Here is a 25,073-nt window from a genome sequence, read left to right on the forward strand (position 1 = left end):
AATCCAGTCATAAACCTTTTTCAAGTAGGTTAAATCCATGTTTGGGAAATGCACTGATTAAAAGAAATAAAAATGAACTGAGTGAGGTACAAATTTAAAAAAAAAAAAAATCTAATTAAACTACAGATCATTGAATCTGACTATATGTAACTGAAATCAGCACAAAAACAAGATAAAACAAGCACATGAAACCGAGCTCTTGGAAATGATCTTGTATGAAACATGTCAATAAAGTAATTGCTGAGAGGACGACTGAATATTGTACAGCTTGGGGTGTTTACAGAAAGCGCCCCTCCAACAGCCAAACCCATCTGTTCTCTGATTGGATTGTTACATTTGTGATTGACATGACATTGATCAATCAGATGAAAGGAAGAAAAATAGGGTCAAAATTCGTACTTGTAACTTGCAGGGTTTTTTTTTTTTTTTGGCTAAGTCCACACACAAATCTTTTTTTACACACACACACACACACACACACACAAATCTTTTTTTTTTTTTTTTTACACACACACACACACACACACACACACACATTCTTTTTACACATACAAAACTGATTTACAAGTACAAAATATTTATGACCACATTTTGAGCCCATACTTTTCTTCTGACGATGCTGTCTGTGTTGAGCGCCCAGTGGATCTGCGTTCGACTACTCCGCCTAGGCTGCACTGTCGAGCGCAGATCCACTGAGCGCAGCGCAAGCTAGCAAGACAGAAGCTAAGCTCGTTGCAACATGGCAACTGCCTCAACGCTACCCGAAATTGAACCTCCCCCACCCTCATTTAGATCTGGCGTTTGGAACTATCTTGGTCTTCATGTGAAGTATGACCCTGATGGTAAGCGCGTCATGGACAAAAGTAAAACAGTATGTCGGATGTGCCACGCAATGCTCAATTACATGGGTGGGAACTAGTGCGTTAGCGCAGTTAGCTCGTTAAGGTGTTGACGCCATCCGCGGTAACTCGTTAACGGAGATTTGCCGCGTTATGCCGTTAATGTCATTTTAACGAGATTAACGCTGACAGCACTAGTGGGAACACAACGAATATGACTGCACATTTACTCTGACATCATCCTAGTGCAAAGACAAGTGGAAGCAGACAAAAACAACAAGCACGCATGCTACAAACTTTACCCGAGTCATTTAGACAGCCGTTAGCACATGATTCTCCTTATGGGGACCTGATATGTTTAATATGCTGCTGAGAATATAGCCCAGAAGAAGCGTATAGTATAGCTTTTATTTTGGAAAGAGACATTTCTCTGTAATAAACTCTTTTCCAAAGATGAGTGATTTCTCTCTCTCTTTTTTTTTTTTTTTTGCCTGTCCCGTTTGGTTCTTTTGCCATCAGAATTATTGTCTAAAGGCGAAGAAAGATGCCCAACGGATTTACTTTACCAAATTGACCATCCCAGCCTTACCATAATGGTCTATTTGATTCACCTTTTATTGTTTATTTTATTTTATTTTATTTTTTTATTTTCACTTGCTAGATACGGGACAGACTTGAATGAGGAAAAGAAAAGAGAGAAAGGAAGAGGGGGGAAAAAAACAGCGGAGAAGAGGGATGGGGATAAAGGGCAAAAAAACAAAAACCAACTAAATAAGCAGACAAAAAAATAAATAAATAAAATAAAAAATACATATCAATCACCTGGATCACCTGTTGAGAAAGAAAAAAAAGAAAACAAGCAGAAGAAAACGAGAGCATAAACAACATCACGATGATCTATGGGAATATAACAGTAAATACTAAATATTAAACATTATTGTGCAGCACGTAATATCGACAGCACACAGTGTGCTTTGAGGTAGGAGCCAAAAAGGGTGTAGTTTGTGTGTGTGAGCACCCGTGTGTACACCTGTGAGCACACCTGTGAGCATGGACGCGCTTGTTTTAAAAGGTTCCTTCATGTAATGATCTGTTAGAGGGTGTGGGGTGTGCTACTTCCGGTGCGGAAACTCCTGTGGGGAGCTTTGTTTCCGGTGTCCTATTCGCGCCCTGTTTACGGTCCAAAACAAGTTAAGCAAATGAATGAATCAAGCGGCGATTTACATTTCTATAGATGTCTTGGGCATTTACCCAATATATCTGTAAATGATGTTCATCGACTTGTCGATATTTTTCCCCCGCGCCTCAGAGCAAAAGAGAAAAGGGATTCAAATGTTATATTTCTCAGCTGTCCCTCGTTTATCACGGTGTTATGTTCTAAAAATAACCAGCGATAGGTGAAATCAAGTAGCCAATTTTATTTTTGACGGTGCAAAACGTTTGGTGGACATCGTGGACATACAGTACTGCACTTCAGAGTCACACTGCTAGCGATCGATGCAGCGATTCTGTACTGTACAGGAGAGACGGCACGGAGGAGATCGTCTGCAGCGATCAGGACGCAGGACACAATGTGATGTAAAAAAAGCATGCACACTTGCACTAAAAAATCCGCGAAACAGCGAGGTGAAAGGTGAACCGCATTATAGTGAGGGACCACTGTAATTTTGAAGGTAAGTCACAACATACCCTTTGTAAATATTAATGTATAGAAACCGTTACCAGCAATCATTCATTTTTTGTGTGGCTTTTTTTCACGGTTTGTTAACATGCTGTGTAGGTGTGTACTTGACTACCTGATATCGACATAACGGGGAAACATCCGGTTTTACTATTGTTCACCTGTAGTTTGAATGCTGAACATTTGCCTGTTTCAATCATAAGACCAGTCACTATACAGAGATGTGCTTCTGAATGTGGACGATGTGTCTTCTGCTGCAGTGATGCAGTTCTGCTTGTGTTGAGTGATGTAAACAACTGATCGATCTAAACTCTTTAAACGTCAAAATTGATCATTAGATTTTTTTATGACACAACAGTGGTGAGTGTTCCCACCTTCTCCTCTTTGTAACTTAACGCGATCTTTCCGTTTTCGATGTTTGGACATGATTTTGGAGTATATCTTCGCAGTAGCGATTGACCGCAAAGTAAAGCTACCGGAAATGTACAACCCCACATCCGGTCTCAAACCAGGAAGTTAGCATTTTCTCGTGCACAGGGTCAATTCCGGTTCTCCGAACACACCTGTTGTTGACGATTAGTACAGCTGGATGAAGTAATGTGAGATCACTGGGTGGCTTAAAAGGGGCTACGCATCGATAGTAGAAACATTGATCGGCAACCCTTTGATTGGTTGGCGAAAATGTCGAAGGAGCGCGCTCAGTATTTTTCGGCAGCAGAGCAAGAACTCTTGATTGAGGGATTTCAGAGTTTAATTAAAACGCAAGGGAACACTGCAAAGGCTGCAAAAGCAAGGAGAGAGGGCTGGCAGAAAGTTGCTGACAAATTAAACTCGGAAGTAATTTAATAATAATAATAATAATAATAATAATAATAATAATAATGGATTGGATTTATATAGCGCTTTTCAAGGCACCCAAAGCGCTTTACAATGCCACTATTCATTCACTCTCACATTCACACACTGGTGGAGGCAAGCTACGGTTGTAGCCACAGCTTCCCTGGGGCAGACTGACAGAAGCGAGGCTGCCATATCGCGCCTTCGGCCCCTCTGGCCATCACCAGTAGGTGGGTAAATTTATTACATTATATCATATTATATTACATTATATCCTCTTTCACATTAGAGCCACAACAGGACCCACTAGAACATGGGAACAAGTAAAAGTGAAATATAAGAATATTCTACAGAATGGTAATATTTATCACTTATATTGCTTTTAGTCTCTTGAAAAGAGACCCTGAAATAATCTGTCTGTTTATAACAGCAACCAAGAAAAGGGCAGAGCAAAAAAAGACAGGTGGTGGTCCTGCACCCCCTCATCAACAAGTTGGTTAAGTAAATAATACCCTCACGGGAAAATCGATATCTCTCTATGAACACACTGTCGCGCTGAGCTAAAGGATCCTGTCTATCCCGCAATATACGCTGAATTCTTTTTTTTTTTCTTTTTTTTTTGTGTCCCATTTGGAGCTTTAGCCATCAAAATTGTTGTCTTAAGGCCAAGAAAGATGCCAAGCGGATTTATTTTACCAAGTGGATCATCATGGCCTTGCCATATAGGTCCATTTGATTGACCTTTATTATAATTATGAATTTATTTTATTTTCGGTTGCTACAAACGGGACAGATGTGACTGGGGGATAGGACAGGGAGAAAGAATGAAAGAAAGAGAGGGAGAGAAAGAAAACCAAACGCTGAATTCTGAAAACACTCCTTATCAATCTTGCACCTTCCGCAATGGGTTGCTCGCGTACAAACGGACAGGACATGGCTGCGACAGGCTTCCCAAATCCACCTTTGCTTTTATAGCCGTGGTCTCTCATCTTGATTACACAAAGTAATTTACTATTACTACTCTAAAATATGAATTACATCTGAAATAATCAAATACATGAAATAGAATGATTAATAGTACATTTCCCTTTTTTTAGGAAATGACCTGTATGTATCTGTATGAAATCAATAAAAGAATCAAATACTGCATTATCTTTAGTTACATTGATAATATTTATTTATGGGAAAACAGTGGAAAAATATCGCTGTTGCTTTCCTATAAATGAAGCGGACATACCTGAGTGGCCGCGATCTAATCCTGTTTACATAAAGTAAGCCTGCTCCCAAGCAGGTTTACGCTTACGGATCTGTTGCTATGACAGCAAGTCCCGGATGAGCTTCGGAGAACCGAACGATCCAAGATCACGCGAAATCGTCAACAATCAAATCCAGCTAACTTACTTAGCGAGGTATGGAGAACGGACCCCAGATCGGCAAACGGTGTTTCCGGATTATAGTGTTTTTGTTGTTGCGTGCACTTTTTACGCAATTTTTGGAAATCCATTAGCGAAAGGAAACCCTGACCTGGGACAAGTTAAATGCTTGAAGAACAACGAGACGCACAGCAAGCCATGATAGCAGTCAGAAAAGCCTTTGAAAGCGGCAGACTCACACATAAAGTAAGGCAGCTTGTTGTATATAACTGTAAAGCTTGAGGTGCTTGCAGATAATGCACATATAAAGTATGTATGATAGCGCATTATTATGTGCTATCATACAGGCGTGGAACAAACAAAATATGAATCCAGGGCCTTTAGCACACAAAGTAAAGCGCATGCACATCACCCAACGGGCCTGTGAAAGCAGTGAAACATTTCACCCGTCCCAATTTCATATCGAAAATGCACCACTGATGGCAGGAAAGCGGATGTCAGTCTAATCCTGACTGAAAAAAGCCAGATCATGCATCAGTGACAACAGGCACATCTTTTCAGATCAGATCTTTGTTCATTTCTCACCTGCAATCCAAACTCTATTAATAGTATTTCCCTTCCCTTCTAGTGTTGGCTCCACTCCACGCACAACATGTTTGTGTAGGTGGTGCATGCACAGAGAGAGAGCTGTCAAAGGAAAAGCTGCCATGCTTTTTTATTTTACAAAGTTCAGCACCAAACAAATTTCACATCATTGCTTTAAAAAAATGATTAATGTATATCTTGACCTGCTTGCATTACATTGTTAAAATAATACTAAAATATGGGCTTAATGCCATTTGGGATGTGAACCCAGGACCTCGCACACGCAAAGCAAGAAGCAGACCCCTAGACCAACGAGCCTCTAGCAGCAAACGAACACATGTCAGCCATGCTGTTTTCAAATATACTTATACATACAAACTTATAGCTAACCTGTTCAAGGTAATATTAAAAATATATCTGGAGCAAAAAAAAAATTAAAAAAAAAATCACAGTCTGCAAAATCTAAACTGTGTATCAATGATACTGGGTAGATGTGTAACATTTTATTTTGCAAAGTAAGGACATTTTCAGAGCTGTAATGTGAAGCCGTAAGCTTAGAGATACGGTTTCTAAGGAGCAGCAGTGAGAGCGAACTCAGCGATCAAACAATTAACTTGAATTAAAATGTTTATTTTACTGGATTTTACTTTCATCTTATAACGTCTCTGCAGTTGGCAGCACTCATGGGGATCATTTGGTGTGGAAGAAGAATCATATGACATATGCGACATGCCCCTTTATATGTGAAAGCCCACAGAGCCTGAAGCAGAAAGTCAGCTTAACAGAGAATTTGATATCTTTTATCCCCAAATGTGGTTTTAGGTTTGGTCACACCAGCTAATGCAAAGAAAGGCTGGCTGTGTTAAACCATGTTTGTAGTACACCCCTCTGAGCTCATATCTCCAAATCATAGTGTCTGTATGTACACACACTGTAGTTATTTTACAACAATAACACTGAAAGTAATAAAATGAAATACAACTAAATAAAACACTAAACTGAATTGTTAAGTTAACAATTAAAATAAAGGGCCTTTGAGATACTTGAAAAGTCTCCAACCTCATTCACAATACTCCTAATTATTATTACTTTTAACTTTCTGCAGACTGTAATATAAACTATAACATTTCATAATGTGACCTACACAAGCGACCCTAAACGACTAACGAGGCAGTGGACTTTACAGGTTTAAGCAACTGTCAGTGTGAGCAATAAAAGATAAATTAACAATTAACTCATCCTATGCAATACATCTGTATATAAGTTGAGTAAAAATTAGAAGCAGTAGTAGTACTGAGTAACAGTGCCGACTTCCAGTGACCAAAATGGGATTTAATGTGTGCCAGAAAACAGATATTACATGCATACATTAAAAGGACATATTTATACAGACACCTGGGTGAGTCTCACCTGTCTGCACTCCTTTATTTCTCTCCAAAGACAAATCTATGGATTATCGTGGAGAACACTAAACCCAAAATTGAATGAGTTAAAAAGCTTGAAGATTACTTATCTACCTTTATAATGTTAGCTTCTACACTAAAATTTATTATTTAGCTATGGTCTTAAATGCTTACGCTGAATAAACACAGACACACTACCCTGTGTTTATCAATAAAACTGAGCAGACGTTTTATTTTAGTGGTCTGATAACCTGGAGTCAGGTATATTAGCTGGTTTTAGATTAGCCTGGAGAGTTAGCTTACCGGGTGACACTGTTAGGGACAGAAAATCAGGCTTGACGTCAATTCCTGTCAACAATTCAATTCCCGTGGCTCCGACACGAACCGCGACGTCAAATACAGGGAGTAAAAATGTCAGCTTTGGTGTGGACGATCCATCCGGCACTGCTCAGTCGTTCACACACAGACAGGACGCTTGCTTTTTAGCCCCTGGCAGCAGGAACGCGTGGAGGATGTGGTCGTTTTCACTGTGACGTCACAGACCGCACTGGCTTTTTCCACATGGTCGTGTCTGCCACCTTGCGTTCAAAGGTGGTACTGCACGAAAACCCCGTACCCTGATTATGCGTGAGCTATATTACTTTTCATTCAAATTTATATTTATTTTACTTTTTTTTATTTTTACCTAACATTAGTTTAACTAATGTTTTGTGATATTCTATTTTACTTCATCATTCTACATATTATATATATTCTCAAGATGATCCCACACTACCTGAATTATAATTAAAAGGATCAAAAAAGGATTGTTATAGGTTGTTTATTGTTGAACAAAAAGTGAGGTAGTTGACTATTCACTAATGTTGAGGTCATCATTATTGAACATTGGCTAGCCCGGTCCATGCTCCTCTGTGTGTTTTTCTATCCAAGTATGCTTTTTCTGCATTGCCAGTCTGTTTGGGATCAGTCTGTGAAAAATAAACCTTCTGCCAGTCAGACACCCTCCAAATTACATTCCCTCATAGTATTTATCTGTGTCCATATTTCTGTCATTTTTGATAAGATAACATCTTTGATAAGATCTTGGCAATCACCATGAAGTGCCAAACCATCAACATGCTTCCACTGTGTTTTACAGAGGGCTTTACACATTCACCGTCGTACCTGATTCCCTTTCTGCCTGCTGTAGATAGGATTTTCAGGCCTTCCACATCTTTCATCCCCAACTTTTTTTTTTCCTCAGAAAAGAAATACACCCTCATTTCAGATGCTTTGGGGGTCACTTTATTTGTGCAGAAATACTATTTCATGCCTGTCAAACTCTGTTGTCTTTGTCTCTCTTTTTTAAGAGTAAACTAAATTACAAATTGTAGGTTTTTGAGATAGACATGCCCAAAAATGCTTGTTGTATTTTATGCATAGAAAGAAGAAATTTCAAAGAAGAAATTTGATAGACCCGCAGAAACCCCAAAAAAACACCTTACCAACTTATATGAAAGTCTGGCACCTTGGAAGCAAAATATTTTAAAAATGAGAAGTAGGTCAACAAGCTATTTATCCATTAGTGGCAACTGACCAATAATTTAAAACGTTCATGTGTTGCTAAACAATATTGTTAAATATCTTAAACCTTTAAAAAAAACTAGCAGAAATGAATTTAATGTAATAAAATAAATACAGGTCATGATATAAAATATGCCAAAGCAAACAAATATGTTATTATGGTAAGAACTCCACAAAAGAAGGATTGGATGGATTTATTTTCCAAATGTATTTGTCATTTAATTTTTGGTTTAAATTCCCAATTTCATCCTTAAATATTCAATTAATATAGTGAAGTAAACTGTGATCACAAAAAGTAATTCAAAATAAATGTGTTGTTCCATCCCTACCGTGTAATTCAGAACATTTCAGGTGAATTCTATTTATGATTATATAATTAATAAACCCACAAAGTACACTAAAGACACGCAGATAAGCCTGACAAACACAGTGAGAACTCACTTGCATAAAGTGCGCTACATCAATGGATGTGTATACTTTTTTTTTTACTGCCCAAGCGCCCACGATCTCATACAGTACGTAAACATTAACAAATAAAGGGCTCGTCCGGGATTTGAACCCGGGACCTCTCGCACCCAAAGCGAGAATCATACCCCTAGACCAACGAGCCATGCTGTGTCGCGGAGCATCGTCCATCATATTCCAAAGAGCTAAGCTAATTGCTGGTTACACTGTTAATATACAGTATATTCATTATTGAGCACAGTAATCAAGGTCTCGACATTTTGATGCCAGACTGCACGAGTAACCACGTCACTCTCTCTCAGGATACCGTGGTTTGATTGGTTGGTGCCTGGGCTGATGGCTGACGTCACCCCATTCGGCCTGAAACGCATCCGCTGTTCTGGACCAGCCGTTTTAAATGCATATCACTAAGCAAGGGAAAGTACCAGAGCACAAGGCCACCTGGGGAAGGACAGCGCATGCGTGTGTAAAGTACGAGGCGAACTGTCCAATGAAACGCTAGAAAATGTTTTATATATAGGAAAAGCTTGAAAACACATGAAGTCAATAGCTACACAAACAAATAGCAAAAGACTGCAAAATGACCATCAAACACTTAAAATAAATCAATTTTTTTGTCTGAAAATTTTCACCTTTAAAAATCAGATCAGTGTATATATATTTAAACACAACACAAAGCCCATATCCATTCGAAAGAAACTAAATTACAGGGATACTTCTGCGCTTGCGTGAGGATTAGTCGGGCGGAAGTTGCTTTGATTGCGGAAGTGTACAGATGCTGTTGGTTGTAGGCGCAGCTCACTAACAATTAGCCTTGGGGCCATAATTTGACCGTGTTTATTATCCACTTGTATGTAGTTCTGTGGGAGCTTCGGGTTCAGGTTCACGGCTCGATCAGGTAAGAAGGATGATGGCATTTGTACGGAGGTGGAGAGCTTTTTACCCGTTTATTAGAGGCTAACTTAGCACAGGCTAACGCGACGTTTTTAAAGAGCTCGATCAGTTCAGTGACAGGGATACAGGGATCGATGGGAAAATATAGTGACACACAGGGAGTGTCGTGAAGTTTTTAAAGGAGGTGAAAGCAACCCTGAAGGTTAAATAGGCCATGACCGAGCTGGCAAATGGTTTGGATAAAAAACGAAGTCTGGCACGACATATTTGTAATTTACCCGTTTCTATAAAGATCACACTAACTGTAAACATAAAAGTTACTGTCACTGTGGTTTTTACGTGTTACTTTCTCAAATACTCTGTCAATAAATTTTCTAAGGAATTTATTTATGTCAAGAACCTTATTCGTGTTTTTATTGCAGGTTAATTTTTATATTATATAGTTATATAGACTTAAAATACACAGTCATGTTGAGAAATCTAATTTTTACCCGCATTTAATGACTGAATGCTTCTGAAGTTCTTGAGGGTTTATCTCAACTATAAAATTTAGTAGCACACGCTGCCAACCCCAGCTGTGGTTGTGTCATCTCTTCGGCCTGTTTTAATTCTGTGTGAGTCTACAATAAGGGTAGATTACTGGATAATCATTTTAAAAGGTTTAAGGTTTCTCTAGGCTTTCTTGCTTAGAAGAAGAGTATTGGAGCCAAATGAAAAATAACACCTTTTTAAATACATAATATCTTTAAGTCGTTTTTATAATTAGGCTTACAGACACTTATCCATAAAGCAAATTTTGTTTACCAAAAATACCATCGCGAGTAGTCACTTCCTACAGGCCTATTCTGAGTCTACAAAACAAGTTTCAATATTTTATGCAGATATCAGTGTTGTAATTGGTAATAAAGTGGACAGCATGAACCACAAGTACCACCCCTCCGCTCCTTTTATCAGCGCCACACCTCTTGAGCTAAACTGTTAAGAAGTGGCCGCCTCTTTACACACTGTGTTTCTGTGCCTTCTAGCCAAGAAGCCATCATGGGAGAATCAATAGCAGCCATTTGACTGTTAGTCAGCATGCTGATGAAGCCTAGAGAACCTCGAGTCACACCAAATCGACCCTCCCAGCAGTTTTTTTTCCCCTAAATATATTCAGCAGCCAGTGATTTTTAGACTGAGTTGTGGCCTTGATGCTGAGGACACACAGCCTCTTTGTGCTAGCGTATACGAGAGTCTGTGTTTCCTACATACTTACTGAATTAATTAACTTAAAATATACACTATATACGCATAGTTTCCAGTGATGTCATTGTGAATTCCTAATAGAGTCATTTGTTAAAAACTCCAGCTGGATATGCCTTACTTTTTTTTTTCAAGATTCCTTCTTGCTGTTAACTTCTAATAAAATGTACATTTCCTTAGGACTCATGAAGGTTGTAGAGAGTTCTGAAAGCAGATGAAGCAGTGTCTGACATAAAAACTGTGAAACAAATGTGCAGCATTTTAGAGGTTTAAAGGGGGCAACTAAATGTTCTCTTATTTATTCCCCACTCTAGTTAGCTCTATAGTTTTGTTTTTTACCTGCTTAGACTTTCCAATTCCTGTTTGAGAATGAAAGTCTGACTCTGCACAGTCTTTGAATAATTGTGTTAAATTGTCTTTTTCTCAGTATTAACCAAAATAATCATGTTTAGTTTTACCTCCAAGTCAGAATTCAGATTGACGGTGTGTTCAAAGGCTCTCGGATGTTTAAACCCGGCGTTATGAATCCACTGTTGGCTTAAAGACGCCACTGAGTCAGCCTGTTTCTCCAGTCTTACAGGTTGAGCCATCGTGATGGCCGATCACACTGATGTCAGCCTGCAGCCGGAGGAGCGCGTCCGCGCCCTGACCAAGAAGGGCAGCTCGGTGGAGATTAATGACGACATGCCCCCACGCCGCTACTTCCGCTCAGGCATGGAGATGATCCGCATGGCTAACATCTACACGGAGGAGGGCAACATCGAGCATGCCTTTGTCCTTTACAATAAATATATTACGTGAGTGTCTTTTCACATTTCTGTCCATATTGACTGAAGTAAGCTGAAGGAGTTTACGTAAAGACCTCTCTTAAGAGTTTTCTGACCTTTATGTGTCTTGATATTTTTTTTTTCCCCTCCTAAGGCTCTTTATAGAAAAACTTCCCAAGCATCGGGATTACAAGACAGCCAACATTCCTGAGAAAAAGGACACACTAAAGGTCATCATCCAGTTTTATTTTGTTTGTTTTTTTGCATTACTAATTGTTTTCAAGGAAAGTTTGACACTTACTTCATTCTGATTAATCTACAGAAACTGAAGGATGTTGCGTTTCCTCAGGCTGAGATTCTCAAAAAGGCTCTACTGAAAAGATTTGAACAGGAATATGCTCAATATCTTGTCAAAAAGGTGAGCTGAGACACTCTTTTGTTAATTTACACCCTTGCATCACATTGCTGCATTAACCTCCTAAGACCCGAACTCTTTCATGGCATGCATTTTTAAATTCTCTTTGCTATTTGGGCTGTTTGGGACCCGATGAATGTAAAAACAAAGAATTTCCTTTTTTTTGTTTTTTTTACCTGATTTTATCTCTGACAAAAATAAGATTGACATAAGAGGACATTTGTTTTAAATTTCAATAGAACATTTGCAGTATAATGTCCTCGTTAGTGGTTATCAGGCCCTTGTAGAGTAAAATTTTTTATTTTAGTCTAGACATCCCAAAATGTGATGTCCACATATGTGGACGCCAGGTCCGAGGAGGTTAAGTCACACTGGAAAGGTTTAAGAGATTAGAAGTAATTAAATAAAAACCAATTTACATTTAAAGTCCATAAGCAGGTGAATCATTAAAAAGCCCCACAGTAACCTCATATCACAGTTCATTAATATGCACCTAAGCTGACCTTGAATAGTCAATCAGTAGCAGTTCGTGTGCCACACTAACTGTTCTACAGCAAACTTGTTTCATCATCAAAAAGATCAGTACATTTAATGTCGCAGTTTAAAAAAAGGGTCAAAAAGAGAAACCACGGCTGAAACTAAGCCAGTATGTGATGTGTTTGCTACATGCTCAGAAAGAGGAGGAGGAGGTGTTGGTGCGGCAGCAGTCCAAGCAGCGAGCGCTGGACGCAGAGCGGGAACGTGTGGCTGAGATGCAGCGGCGGCAGCGGGAGCAGGAGCAGTTCAGTGCCTTTGAGGAGATGATCCGCCGCCAAGAGCTGGAGAAGGAGCGCCAACGAGTGCTTCTGGAGTTTGCCACTCCGGCTGAGCCTTCCTCTGACACACCCCTCATCCCAGGCATCCAGGGCCCCCCGTTAGTCTCTCCTACCTTTCCTCAGATCCCAGGAGAACTGTCCAACCACCAACATAACCGCCCTCCCACATCCATCGGCACACCCACCACCGGCCCGCCCAGCTTTGACCGCTCACTCAAGCCGGGGTCTCTGGTCAGCCCGGGGAATAACAGTGAGTTCATTCTTTTGTGTCACGGTGGGCTGGCCTTCACAGGATTTAAAGCGCTGCCCTGCTCCTGGGTGAAAGTATTTATTCCTCTGAGCTGATTTCTTTCCCCCCCGACCTACTTAATTTCGTTTGTTTGTTTGTTTGCACCATGACTTGTTTCAGAATCTCACAAGAGTCTAACTTTCCCATTCAGCTTTTGTGTATGGTCTCTGCAGATACAATGGTGGATGCCCTTCGGCAGTTGGCTGTTCCCGCTGAGTTGTGCCGGAGCTTTCTGCGGTTGGCTGAGGCCAACACAAGCAGAGCTGTAGAAACTTGTGGCATCCTATGTGGCAAACTGGTAAGAAGCTGGAACAGTGTAGCTATGCTGGAGCGATAGGTTGCTTTTCTGCAGCCCTTGAGCCCAGAGGTGCTAAATGTTGTGTCAATAATTCTGAGGCTGTGAACATTTTATGAATGTGGATTTTAAATTAAACAACAGTTGATGTCGCTCCTCAGAGGTGTAGAAGATAATTTGACTCTCATCTCATTGCTCTTTGGCTACTCTGCCCATTGTTTACATTATATCATTTGCTGGTGGGGTTAACTTCAAGCTCTTTCCACTTTTCTATGAGCATGACTGAGCGTTTTTGCTAGCAGCTCTGTAAGTGCTCAGTGTTAATTTTGTGCAGGCAGTGCCCTTGGGTAGCACTTTGGCAGACAGCAGGACATGCATAATTTAAAGGAGTGTAAAAGCAAGACGCTTTTTGTGTTTGGTCCAGACCAGAAATGCGTTTACTGTGACCCACGTCATCGTACCAAAGCAGTGCGGCGGACCGGACTATTGTGACACGGAAAACGAGGAGGAACTCTTCCTCATGCAGGACCAGTATGATCTCATCACACTCGGCTGGATACATGTGAGTAAAAGATGGGCAGATTGGCGTCAGTGCTGACGAATAATCAGAGTCACCCACACCAATCAGCTTAGCTTATAAACTTTATTCAAAGAATAGATTAAAACATTACTCACTGAAATTTTAAAACAAGAGCATGTCAGAAGAGAAAAATATAAATGCGTGTAAATTATAGGAGTAAAATCAGGCATAGATGATAAATAAGACGATAACCAGGAGATAAAGACGTCACCAAAGCCACTCTGTAAAATGTCTTAAAAAGGAGGTCACTGATTCATAGTGAGGTAATCCTCTGTGTCTGATTTCACACTAAAATAGATTTTCCTCATGTGTTCACGAGGGCTGAGGGGAAAAAGTATCGTAATATTTTGTGTGGTGATATTGTATTAATACAGCAACACCAAATATTAGCATTGTATTAAATAAATTAAAATACTATATGAATACTCATACTCATACTCATACTGAGATTCTTCCTAACTGAGAGCAAACCAATGGCTCAGTCACACGAGTAAAAATATAACTGCAACCTCATTGCATCTACAAAAACAGGTCAACTGATAGGAAGCAACCTTTCTGAAAATAGCGACAGTAACAGGAAGAAGCAACGCTCAAATATGAAGCTAAAATTGAGGACTGTTTAATGGAGGCTGTCAAAAACTGTCTAAACAGAGGGATTAGAAACCACCCATCACATTCTTCAGTAATGAATCGTACTTTAATGCTGCTTAACTGTGGGGAACCTCGTATCAACCAAAGTGCCGAGTAGGTACTAAAACCTGCCGCCTAATGGAAAACTATTCACTGTTCACTGATTGGTTTTGAATTTGTATTAGTTCAGGTGTATAGTTAAACTTTTTTTTTAGACATTCTGACCTGCATAAACTACAGTTTGGTTCACAAGAATAAGTCCGCATGGCTACCACTGGTCCTGTTCTGCTGTGTGATGAGCACTGAAGTAAACTGAGGTCTGCCCTCTGTGTTTCCCAGACTCACCCCACACAGACAGCCTTCCTGTCCAGCGTAGACCTCCACACGCACTGCTCCTACCAGATCATGCTGCCAGAGGCCATCGCTATAGTCTGCTCGCCTAAATTCAACGAGTGAGTGGGAGAAATCAGTGTCCTGTCTTTACAAACTATGGGATGTTTTTTTTGTCTTTTTCTGTGATCTGTGTGTGTGTGTGTGTGTGTGTGTGTGTGTGTGTGTGTGTGTGTTTCAGAATTGGCTACTTCAGACTGACAGATCGGGGAACAGATGAGATTTCCACATGTAAACAGAAAGGGTTTCATCCTCACAGCAAAGAGCCACCTCTATTTACAGTAAGTATATCTGTACTGTGAAGTCATAGATGCAGTGTTGTCGCAAATGGAAAGAATTTGTATTGCTAAAGAAAACGATGCAATTTCTGGGGATATTGAAGTTATATAGATGATTTAGGATTCTAGAAACAAATTTAACTGCAAGTGGCACAAAAAGAAAAACACGCTGTTATTTTGAAAAATCTAACACTAAAGCATCCTATAATTAACTGGTGGCTTTTATTGAAAACATCTTGCATTTTTCTGTGCATCCAGATTATTTTCTATAACTCCTATAACTGGAGTTACATTTTCTTTTGAAAATCCCAAAATGTTTAAACAGGATTATAATTTCCAGTAACTAACTGGAGTCTTTTATTTTTCAAAGGATTGTTAATAATGATGTAAAAATAATCTCATCTTGACAGACTGAGTGACTGAGCCTCAACACTTCCCCTGGAAACTTATTTTACTTGCCTCTAACCAGCCGGTTAGAACAAGGAAAAGTATTGGCCTCACATCAAATGACTATTAAAGTGATTTCAGTGTCGCAGTAAAACCTCAACGGTCTTACTAAAGCTGTAGTGGGATTGCATCATCATCATCTGCTGTTTGGTGGTCAGGAAACTGAGTCTTTTTCCTGTTTTGGCGTTCCAATAAAGTCAGCCATGTTTAACATTATTTGAAGTTTTCAAAGTCTGCGCTGTCTCCATGCTGTGCCCACATTCTGCCAGATCTTTTTTTATTTTTTAAAGCTCTTTTATCTTTATTTAGAACAAACTACTCCACACAAAACTGCAGGTGTGGCCAAAAGCTCCTTCCTTGTTTCTGCTCCAGTTTTTCTGCTTGTAAATTTCCACCACGTGCATGATGGGAAATAACCTCAAAAGGAATCCAACTGTAGTCTTGCAAAAAGTAAACATGTTTATAACGTATGACTAAAAACTCTGACATGCCTGGGTTTTTTTTTTACGTGCCAGGGTGGTATGGAGGTAGATGCAACACTCCAGAATAAAGATCTTGTTTCCCGCAGCTGTAGAGTACAGTTTATCTTCCCTACAGATACATATACTGTGCACAGTGTTCTGTGGAAAGTCGTATATGATTTTTGGCACGGGCAGGGCTTATTGCCAAAAAAGTGCAGATGAAGTGATGACCAAGGGTTCAGTGTAGCTTTTTCTTTCTTCCTTTAATGAGATATTTTGGTCACTTTTAAAAGGTCAGTTAACTCAAAGAGTACTCAAATCTACTCAATAGGAGGCGTTTTCTTATATTTACTGCAGTATCTCAGTCAGATTAAAGGTTCATAGAGAAAAATAAAACATCTTAAATAGATTTGATTATTACTTTTTCAATAAAATAACTTAAATGTTTTAATAGTTAACACATTTCTCTAACATGTGAAAAATCCCAGGATCCAAACAAGGAGGAGACACAAATCCAGCCTCAGCGAGTCACAAGCTTAGTGTCCTCACAATGGCCGTCCCAAAGGCGGATAGATGGGAGGGTTGCATCAGGAAAGCCATCCAGTTTTAACTCCGTACTAATCTGTGGGCTGGATAACTTTCATCAGATCGAACTACCTAAAGCTTCCTGAGAATTGCTTTTTTATTTATTTCATCAGTAATGAAAAACTGCATGTATAGAATCAAATCTGTTTAAAAAAACAAGAGCTTGAGAAACTGATTATTTTTGTCCCAAAATAGAATTTAAAAGGATTTTTCCACAAGTTATTTGTGTGCAAACGTGTGATATTACAGCTTTATGAATGGCTCACTGTCCACATCTTTGGCCAACAGCATTCTAATTAATGTTAAGAGAGCGTAAACCAAGAAATAAATATTTCAAAAGTACTTTGCTATAATCACAAGGAGATGTATATCTGCCTCCACATGAAACGTCTGCTGTGATTCCCAGTCCAGCTCTTGTTTGGCTCTGCTTGGGGGGAGGAGGGATGGGAATGGGGTACTGTACTCTTCCTGGAGTACCGTACCCCAGAGTGGCTAACTGTTTGAGCATGTAACTGAAATGTGTTTCTCCTTTTTCAGCACGCCGGACATGTCACCATCACTGATGGCACCGTGTCCATGATGGATTTGCGGTGATCTCTTTCCTTTTTTTCACCAAAACACTCACAGACTGTTTCATCAAGCTGGGGAAAAAAACACTCGTTTTTATTTTCAGGGCGGTTCTGAGCAGATGCTGGCCGCGAGTTTACCATAATTATGGACCTCTGTTGTTCTCAAAGAGAACAACGCTGCAAACGTTTTTCTTTTTATTATGTTTTTTGTTCTGTTAAGAAGATAATCCGCATATTGTTGCACTTTCCAAACAAGCAACTGCGATCCAGCTGAAGGACTTGTTCTTGGGGCCCTTTGTTTCTGTCAGTGTGTGGTGTACTTCTTTCCTTTTGTCATTAATAAAGATGTTTGTTCATCAGTGAGAGACGCATGTCTGGTAACCCAAACCTTTCTTGCACCATCGTCACATTTTGGTTTCTGCCTGAAGGATAAAGTGCCATGGATGAGAACATAAACTTGTTTTTGAGTTTTTCAGTCTGCAACATGAAGTCCAGTGTGGAGTATATAATTTATTCTTTGTTCTTTTAAATGAGTGATGAGAGAACTGAAAGCAAGTTGTAACTCAGGTATGCAGGCAGTGCTTGTGTTGCTGCGCTGTATTCTATTTTTATACCCCATCACTCCAGATCGTCCTCTACCGTCAAAGGTGTCTGTGTGAAGTTTAAAAATGTCCTTATTGTTTCTTGGATAAGGGATTGGTCGATCTTTATCATGTGTTCACGCTTCAGAGGACAAGTGTGCAATCTGAATGTACCTGAATGCTCCACATTACAACATTTTACTAACCACCAGGCCCTGGCTCATGCCTCTGTAACCAGTTTTGTTTGCTCCCTTCTCGTGTTAGAAGAGGTCAATGATTAGCCATAATTACGAATTAATTGCCAAGAAAAGAATAAACTTGTAGATGAATTTATCCTGTATTGTCTTGTTATGTTTGTACACTGAGAAATAATGTCAGAAATAAGAGATGCAGCTACACAGATTGGAAGAGGAAAAAGAAGATGAAGACAAATACGTGTCCAAAGCTCGGACAGGATGGGACTGTTCTGGACGATTCAACAGATTTGTAATGAAGAAAATTGATCATTTTACATAAGTGAGCCTGTAGTTTACGAAAACGCAGCCAGTTTGGTAAGTTCAGTGATATGAAGGATTCCACTAAGAAGAACACAAAATAGTGGATCAAACTCGAGCAGACCCATGAGGAACGAATAATATGCTTTCCAAAAGTATACAGGGTAAGCGCAGGTTTTACACACGCTGTTTTTTCTGGAAACAGACCATCAGACAAATTAGGCAGCTGAAGGAAAGTTTGTGTTTTTTATGTAAACATAAACTCTTCAGTTAGAAATTGTCTGAGAATCTTGTGGATAAATCAGTTTTAAATCTGGCGTGGAGGTCACCTTATATTCCACTTTATAAAGCTGAAAACGTGTCTGATCCGTGCTTTGTACATAGTGTTACTGTACCAAGTGCGTAAATGCACACATAGCTTTTGTTTGGCTCCAGGTTAAGATCCTTTAACGTTTGACTCTATCTTCCTTGAATCAATCTACTGGCAAACAGTTACAGTGTGCGTGGACGCAGGCAGCGGAAGTTAGTAACAACTTGTCAGCCTATTAAAAATATTGATTAAAATATTTTGTTTTTGTGACCCTGTCTGTTTGGCTTATGGCAGCTTGAATACACTCAAATGGATGATGATGATAATAATAATAATAATACATAATATATAATCATATATAATTTATTTATAGGTGCCTTTAAGACCCTCAGGGTCACCTTACAATAACACAAGAACAATAGCAGCAATAAAATATAATAAACATGGCAAAATAAAATGTAGACATAAGGTAAAAAAAAAAAAAAAAAAAAAGCAGCAAAAAATTGATTGGTGTTTTTATCGTGTATGACTATGATTTATCACATAAAAATTATGATTAACCTGTTTTGTGTAACATTTCAAGTGCTCTTATGAGCCCCAGTAGCTCTCTCTGCTCAACCGTAAATTCTGCTAAGTGTGCTTTGCAGTCCCCAAAAGTAAAATAGATGAACTGCAGGCTCACAGAATGAATGAGAAAACAGTTTTTCAACTGTGACATAAAAAGACATAAAACACAAAATTGTTGATTTAAAAAATACAGTATGATACAGTATGTCTACAGTATGAATTTGGAACTCCAAATTAGGCTGTGGTTGTCACTCTTTCATTTTATTTCAATGATGGCAAAACAAACAAACACTGTTTTTACATATTTCATAAAAATCCTACAATTTATCTCTACAGAGAGTCACAATACTCTATTTCTGACCGAACTACATGACTTTGTATAGCCCCTTATTTAATTGTTTCAATTCAATGCTTAAAATGTCTTTACAGGATTGTCGATAGGGGGCAGCAGAGTGCAGCTGTTACATACAGTGTACAGTTAATCACGACGAAGACAAAGAACGTAAACAGGAAGATAGGAAAGGCACACAGTGGTTATTGCGTGTTATTGTCTTAATATTTTATTTTGTGACTGAGGATATTTCTTCAGACCTGCAAAACCAGTCAAAATGGGGAAGCGACAGCACCAGAAAGACAAAATGTAAGCGTGAGCATCAAACAGCTCTGAAACGGGCTTGTTTGGCCACCGTTAGCACTTAAGAAGCTAGTAGCAAGCTAACCCACATTAGCATATTGAGTGTTGCGTTACTAACAGTTTAAAGTGTTATAATTAAAGTTGTATCGTTGCCTTTGTTGTCTCACCTGTGTTTTGTTTAACCCTTCAGGTACATCACATGTACAGAGTACACGAACTTTTATGGAGGAAAACGAGCAGGTGAGCTGATTTTCAGACTAAGTGGTTAAAACCAGCGTCTGTGGAGACACTGTTCATGTTATTTATTTATTTTTGTCTTTGATATAAGTTTATGCAAGTTTTTGCAGCGTGCTTTCAGACTAGCCCACTAAGCTTTAAAACAGGCGTGTTCAGAAGGGTTTCGCCTTTAAGGAAATTCAATTTTATGCTGTCTGCTGTTTTTGGGGCTTTAGTTTGTTTAGCTACTTGAAATCATGTTTCTGAATTAAAAAAAAAAAAAAATATATATATATATATATATATATATATATATATATATATATATATATATATAATTGAGTCATATTTAATTGCACGGATTACAATATCTATAGTTAATCGTTATAAGTAATGTTATAATTGGTAAGTATGGCTAAAGTACTGTAAATGAACCAGAGCCTCTGAAGGTAAAAAGTGCTGAGGGCTGCTGTACTTGATCGGGGGTTTGTCAGTGTTTTTTAGTCCTTAAAAATGAAACTGATCTTTACTTTCCAGAAATCCCACAAGCAAACTTCAGACGGCTTCCCTTCGACCACTGCAGGTAACAGGAGACTCGTTTATTATGAGAAGAGGCACCTTAGAAAGCGACAAAAGAGTAAAGTGATAGAGGAAAAGAGAAGGATGGTAGTGAAGCCTGCTGTGATGTGTAATTTGGAGATGGTGGCACTGACAAAAAGAGAGGAGGCAAAGCTGAAGATGCTAGACTGTTTTAACTGGGGGTGAGCAGGATTTGACAGGATTAGAAATGAACACATCAGGTTAAGTGATTTTGAGACAAAGGTAGAGAGGCAAGGCTGAGATGGAGATGATTTTAAAGAAAGAGCTGTCAGGGAGAAGGAAAAGAGGAAGACCCTATAGATGTTTTCTGGATGTAGTGAAGAAGGGCATGCATGTGTGACAGAGCAGGATGATAGAGAGAGGGTAAGATGGAGTCAGATGATCATTGTGGAGACCCCTAAAGGGAGCAGCCGAAAGAAGAACATGATGATGACAAAGAAGAAGAAGCACTTTAGAAAAAGCCTAGAAAATTGCTACACCTACACCTTTAGAAGACAGTTAGGTAATGTCTTTGTTAGTAAATCTGCATCCACACGTTTTTGTTCAATAGCTGTAAACGACTGAGTATTTGTCGTACTGTTTGGGGGTCCAGCCTGGCGCCTGAATGGCTTTGTGAAGTGTGAAAACTGCAGTGAAGTCACTGACATCTCAAATTTTTCTCTGCCTCACCTGGTGAGGTGATGTCAGAAAAATTGCAGTGTCCAGAAAGTTAGAACCATTTCTAGATTTCTGCAAATTATAAAGAGCATCTTATAATATTAAAAGAAGGATGTTTTATTATGCAGTTGTTTGGTCCACTTGGGAACAAATTGTTCTCTTAGTACTGCCAGGTGACTTATTAGGAAGGGAAGGAAAATTGAACTAATTTTAAACCCCATGTATAGAATCAAATCCTGCTATGTTCAGAAACTGCTTTTTCTTGTTTGTTTGTTTTTAAAGTACGTCATAGCTTTGTTCCCATCAGTTCATGCTGACAGAGTATGACCAGTTCCCCTGACAAACATCTGGTTGGGCAGTTTTTAGCTCTTGTTCCCCAAGTTGCACCTGGAAATGTTTAAACTCAAACTCGCTTCTCCATCTCAACATTTGCACGAGTCACTTATTTTTTTTACCTTATTTGATTAGTAATTTTTTCCCCATTGTACTGTTTGGATTTTTATTTATCATTACATCATTTTATTTTTATTCACTGATTGGTGCTTTTATATTGGTGGATATTGTACTTTTCAGCATATTTTATCTAACCTTACTTTTTAAAAAATTTTAAGTTAATTGAATTTTTCCTAATTTAATTTGAATTCCTTATGCTAGGAATGTTTTTCCGTATGTTATTTGCTTTGCTTTGTTAACTCTTGTTATGTCTTTTTATTGGTTTGTTGTCATCTGTGAATAATTTTGAGCTGTACTGATCTGCCTGAAAGATGCTATACAGACGAACTTTGGTTAATTGATGAGCTGAAGTGAGTTTGACACTTGTGCTGTGACATATTTCAGCTTGTCCCTTCAGCCATTTGAGTATCCTGTCTGCACTGAGGAGGGAGTCGTCTTCGACCTGCTGTGAGTAAATGATGTCTGATGCCTTTAAGTGTTCACATAACACCCTCAGTAGCCAGGCAGATCTTGGAAGAAGATATTGGAAGAAGCTCTGAGTGTGTACTGTGAGGCAACATTAATGGACAGTTTTCAGTGTATTTAAACCCGGCTGGATTAGAACATATGCTGAACACATAACCTCCTCCTGTATGTTCAGAGGTTTGGTTTAAAATCATCCAGAAGTGGCACAAATGTAGTGATAGATAGGAATAGATATTAAATATGCAGTTTCATTGGCTGTATCTTATTTCTGCCACTTGATGAAGCTGTACAGAAAAGTTGCAGAAGCGCAAACTTTGTGTTTCAGTCATTAAGTTGTTGCAGTAAAAATATGTTTTTATGCTTGGTCCTGATTTGCTTCCAACTCTGTTTCTGGGTTTTATCAAGCCAGCTAACACAAAGGAAGCTTGGATATGTCACACTTGCCTTAATTCTGTTAAATAAAACCAAACAAATATCAGTTTTGTTTCAGTTTTGGCTTATAAAGGTGATTTTTCTTTTTATTATGATTTATCTGGTGTGTGACTTGACATCTCACTTGGCATAAATAATTATGCACAACATGATGTATCTCTTACATATTTTTGCATCTCCTTTCTTGCTTTTAGCATAAGCTAAAAAATGATTTACTGTGTGCTTCCTGTTTTTAGGAGCATTGTTCCGTGGATTAAGAAGTATGGTACAAACCCGATCTCTGGAGAGGTGAGGAGACAACGACTCCTTCATGATCTAACTGCTCCATAAGCTGCTCTCATTTACAGAAATTGTGGTTTTAATCATCCAACGCAAAAAGAAATAAACACAATTTTCTATAAAAACATGACCTTAAATATTAGCCGAGCAAGCCAATTATAAAAGCTGGAGGTGGAATTCAATAGCTTAGGGTCGGGTTAGCTTAAGCTGTTTATAAATTTTAAATTCAGAAGAATATCAAGTTTTTACCTTGACCCTGCATGGCAAACATGTTATTTACTGCTAGCGGTCACTGTCTTACAATGATAAGAATAATATTTAGGGTAAGGCTGTGTATAACATGTTATTATTATCTTTATAAGCAGTTCAGCTCCTCTTTCATATTCAAGCTTTTATTATAAGTAAGAGAAAGTGCTGCTCACAAATACAGTGTTAATGCCAGACATTTTGTTTAAAGTTAATAAGTATACTTATCAGTGATGAATATATACAGCACATCTTGATGCATGCTCAATCATCCAGGAAAGTAATTCTCCAAAAGTTGATTCTGTTCATCAGGACGCAGCGTTTTGTGGGAGAAACGTTTCGTCACTCATCCAGGTGACTTCTTCAGTCTCAGCTGACTGCAGGTTTCCCCAAATCTTATAAACAGGACATTTGCATAATGACTGAAACCAGCCCACTGAAGGAACAATGGGCTGGGAGGTCAATTCCTTGATCATTAATATGCAAATTCTCATGGCCATTGATCAACAACCACTGAACAAAGCCCACTGATCAATGGCCACGAGTACCGTTCACAGAGAGTTGGGGAATGGCTACAATCACAGCATTGTAAGATGGCAAAAGATGTACCCTTAGGCCCCCTCCTCGATTCAGAGTCTTTCCCTTTTCACATAGAAGAAGTCACTTGGATGACTGACGATACGTTTCTCCCACTGAAAACGCTACGTCCTGATGAACAGAATCAACTTTGGGGGATTTACTTACCTGGATGATTGAGCATGCATCATGAAGCACATCTCTGCAATTTCCCCCATGTCACAGCTGGAAACTGATCTCTGTAAGATGATCCATTTGTGGTTGTACTTGTAGCGCAAATTTGTTCTTTTCCTCCACAGAAACTGGAAGCAAAGTCCCTCATCAAACTTAACTTAGCCAAGAACAATGATGGTAAATATGCTTACGCTTTGATGCACCTCAGGCACAACAAAATGCATGTAGAAGAAATTTAATACTGTCATTAGCCTAGTTTGCCAGGTCATAGTCACTGAAATCATGCAGGCTTTAGTTTTCTTTTAAATCCACACTTTTCTTACTGCTTTGCTTTGTGTGAGGGGAACCTTAAAAAAGAAAGCTTGACTTAAAAGGGGTTGGAGGAATAAAAACCCAAAAAAGCAAGTAAGGGGAGAAGATGGGATATAATTCAGCAGAGGGTTGCATGAGGTACTCGTTGACTTCTTGAGTGGATTCAGCCCCTGGCAGCAGATTGGACTCTGCTGCTCAGCCTGCTGCTCTCTCACTTTTTTTTCTTTGCTTCATTTTGTTCCAGGAAAGTATCACTGCCCTGTTCTGTACAACGTCTTCACAAATAATTCTCACATTGTTGCCAACAAGGTCACCGGGAATGTGTTTTCTTATGAGGTCAGTGAACTCGTGCTCTTGCTGCATTGATCCTCACGATGATGCTTTTCAGACAGAAATCGATGTCTAAAATTACGCACATGGAGAAAGAGATGATATTGATTTTGGTCTTGGTGTGATACAGTGCAGATGCTCAGCCCACATGGTCTCACAAGATGCTGCCTTACATCACACAGAATTAGCTGTGTGCAAAAAATCTCTCTCCAAACAAAAAACAGTGTTGTTCTGTTTATTTTTACACATGAATTCCACAAAGTGTTGTTCATTCAGTTGTAGTGATACTAAGCTTGTGTTAAACTTAAAGGAAACACATATAATTTAATTTTACCTGCTGCCCA

The 25,073-nt window shown here is 39.0% G+C and overlaps 3 protein-coding genes and 1 non-coding gene across 4 annotated transcripts in view; 2 read left to right on the plus strand and 2 right to left on the minus strand.

The window, feature by feature from the left end:
• Positions 1-7,246, minus strand: part of slc39a14 (solute carrier family 39 member 14) — a 34,995-nt gene extending 27,749 nt beyond the window's left edge. The window contains exon 1 of the mRNA XM_084945915.1: positions 7,022-7,246. The gene's annotated coding sequence lies outside the window, so the exon portion shown is untranslated. The remainder of the gene's footprint in view (positions 1-7,021) is intronic.
• A 1,573-nt stretch (positions 7,247-8,819) lies between these two features.
• On the minus strand, positions 8,820-8,891 carry trnap-ugg (transfer RNA proline (anticodon UGG)). Its single transcript has one exon. It is a non-coding gene; the product is annotated as a tRNA-Pro (tRNA).
• A 585-nt stretch (positions 8,892-9,476) lies between these two features.
• LOC146376748 (STAM-binding protein-like A) lies at positions 9,477-18,317 on the plus strand. The gene is made up of 10 exons (XM_084946949.1): positions 9,477-9,644; positions 11,455-11,679; positions 11,804-11,879; positions 11,972-12,067; positions 12,739-13,129; positions 13,342-13,466; positions 13,888-14,025; positions 15,013-15,125; positions 15,245-15,344; positions 17,372-18,317. Exons 2-10 carry the CDS (start codon positions 11,477-11,479, stop codon positions 17,426-17,428), a joined length of 1,299 nt encoding a protein of 432 aa, XP_084803075.1. The 5' UTR covers positions 9,477-9,644; positions 11,455-11,476; the 3' UTR covers positions 17,429-18,317.
• Positions 18,318-19,822: 1,505 nt separating this feature from the next.
• ppil2 (peptidylprolyl isomerase (cyclophilin)-like 2) overlaps positions 19,823-25,073 on the plus strand; it is a 30,502-nt gene continuing 25,251 nt past the window's right edge. The window contains exons 1-7 of the mRNA XM_084945828.1: positions 19,823-19,995; positions 20,180-20,229; positions 20,743-20,788; positions 22,300-22,362; positions 23,049-23,100; positions 24,213-24,264; positions 24,644-24,735. Coding sequence (XP_084801954.1) covers positions 19,964-19,995; positions 20,180-20,229; positions 20,743-20,788; positions 22,300-22,362; positions 23,049-23,100; positions 24,213-24,264; positions 24,644-24,735 — 387 coding nt within the window. The 5' untranslated portion in view covers positions 19,823-19,963. The remainder of the gene's footprint in view (positions 19,996-20,179; positions 20,230-20,742; positions 20,789-22,299; positions 22,363-23,048; positions 23,101-24,212; positions 24,265-24,643; positions 24,736-25,073) is intronic.

This window comes from Perissodus microlepis, chromosome 12 (assembly GCF_051167445.1).
Source record: "Perissodus microlepis isolate ML-2025 ecotype Zambia chromosome 12, ASM5116744v1, whole genome shotgun sequence".
In the NCBI taxonomy this organism is placed as follows: Eukaryota; Metazoa; Chordata; class Actinopteri; order Cichliformes; family Cichlidae; genus Perissodus; species Perissodus microlepis.

Bases quoted from the DNA above. Each gene is read 5' to 3' on its own strand.
- LOC146376748 (XM_084946949.1), top strand. From the start codon at position 11,477: ATGGCCGATCACACTGATGTCAGCCTGCAGCCGGAGGAGCGCGTCCGC. The intron at 11,680-11,803 runs GTGAGTGTCTTT...TCCCCTCCTAAG, and splicing joins CTTTACAATAAATATATTAC to GCTCTTTATAGAAAAACTTC. The intron at 13,467-13,887 runs GTAAGAAGCTGG...TGTTTGGTCCAG, and splicing joins GCATCCTATGTGGCAAACTG to ACCAGAAATGCGTTTACTGT.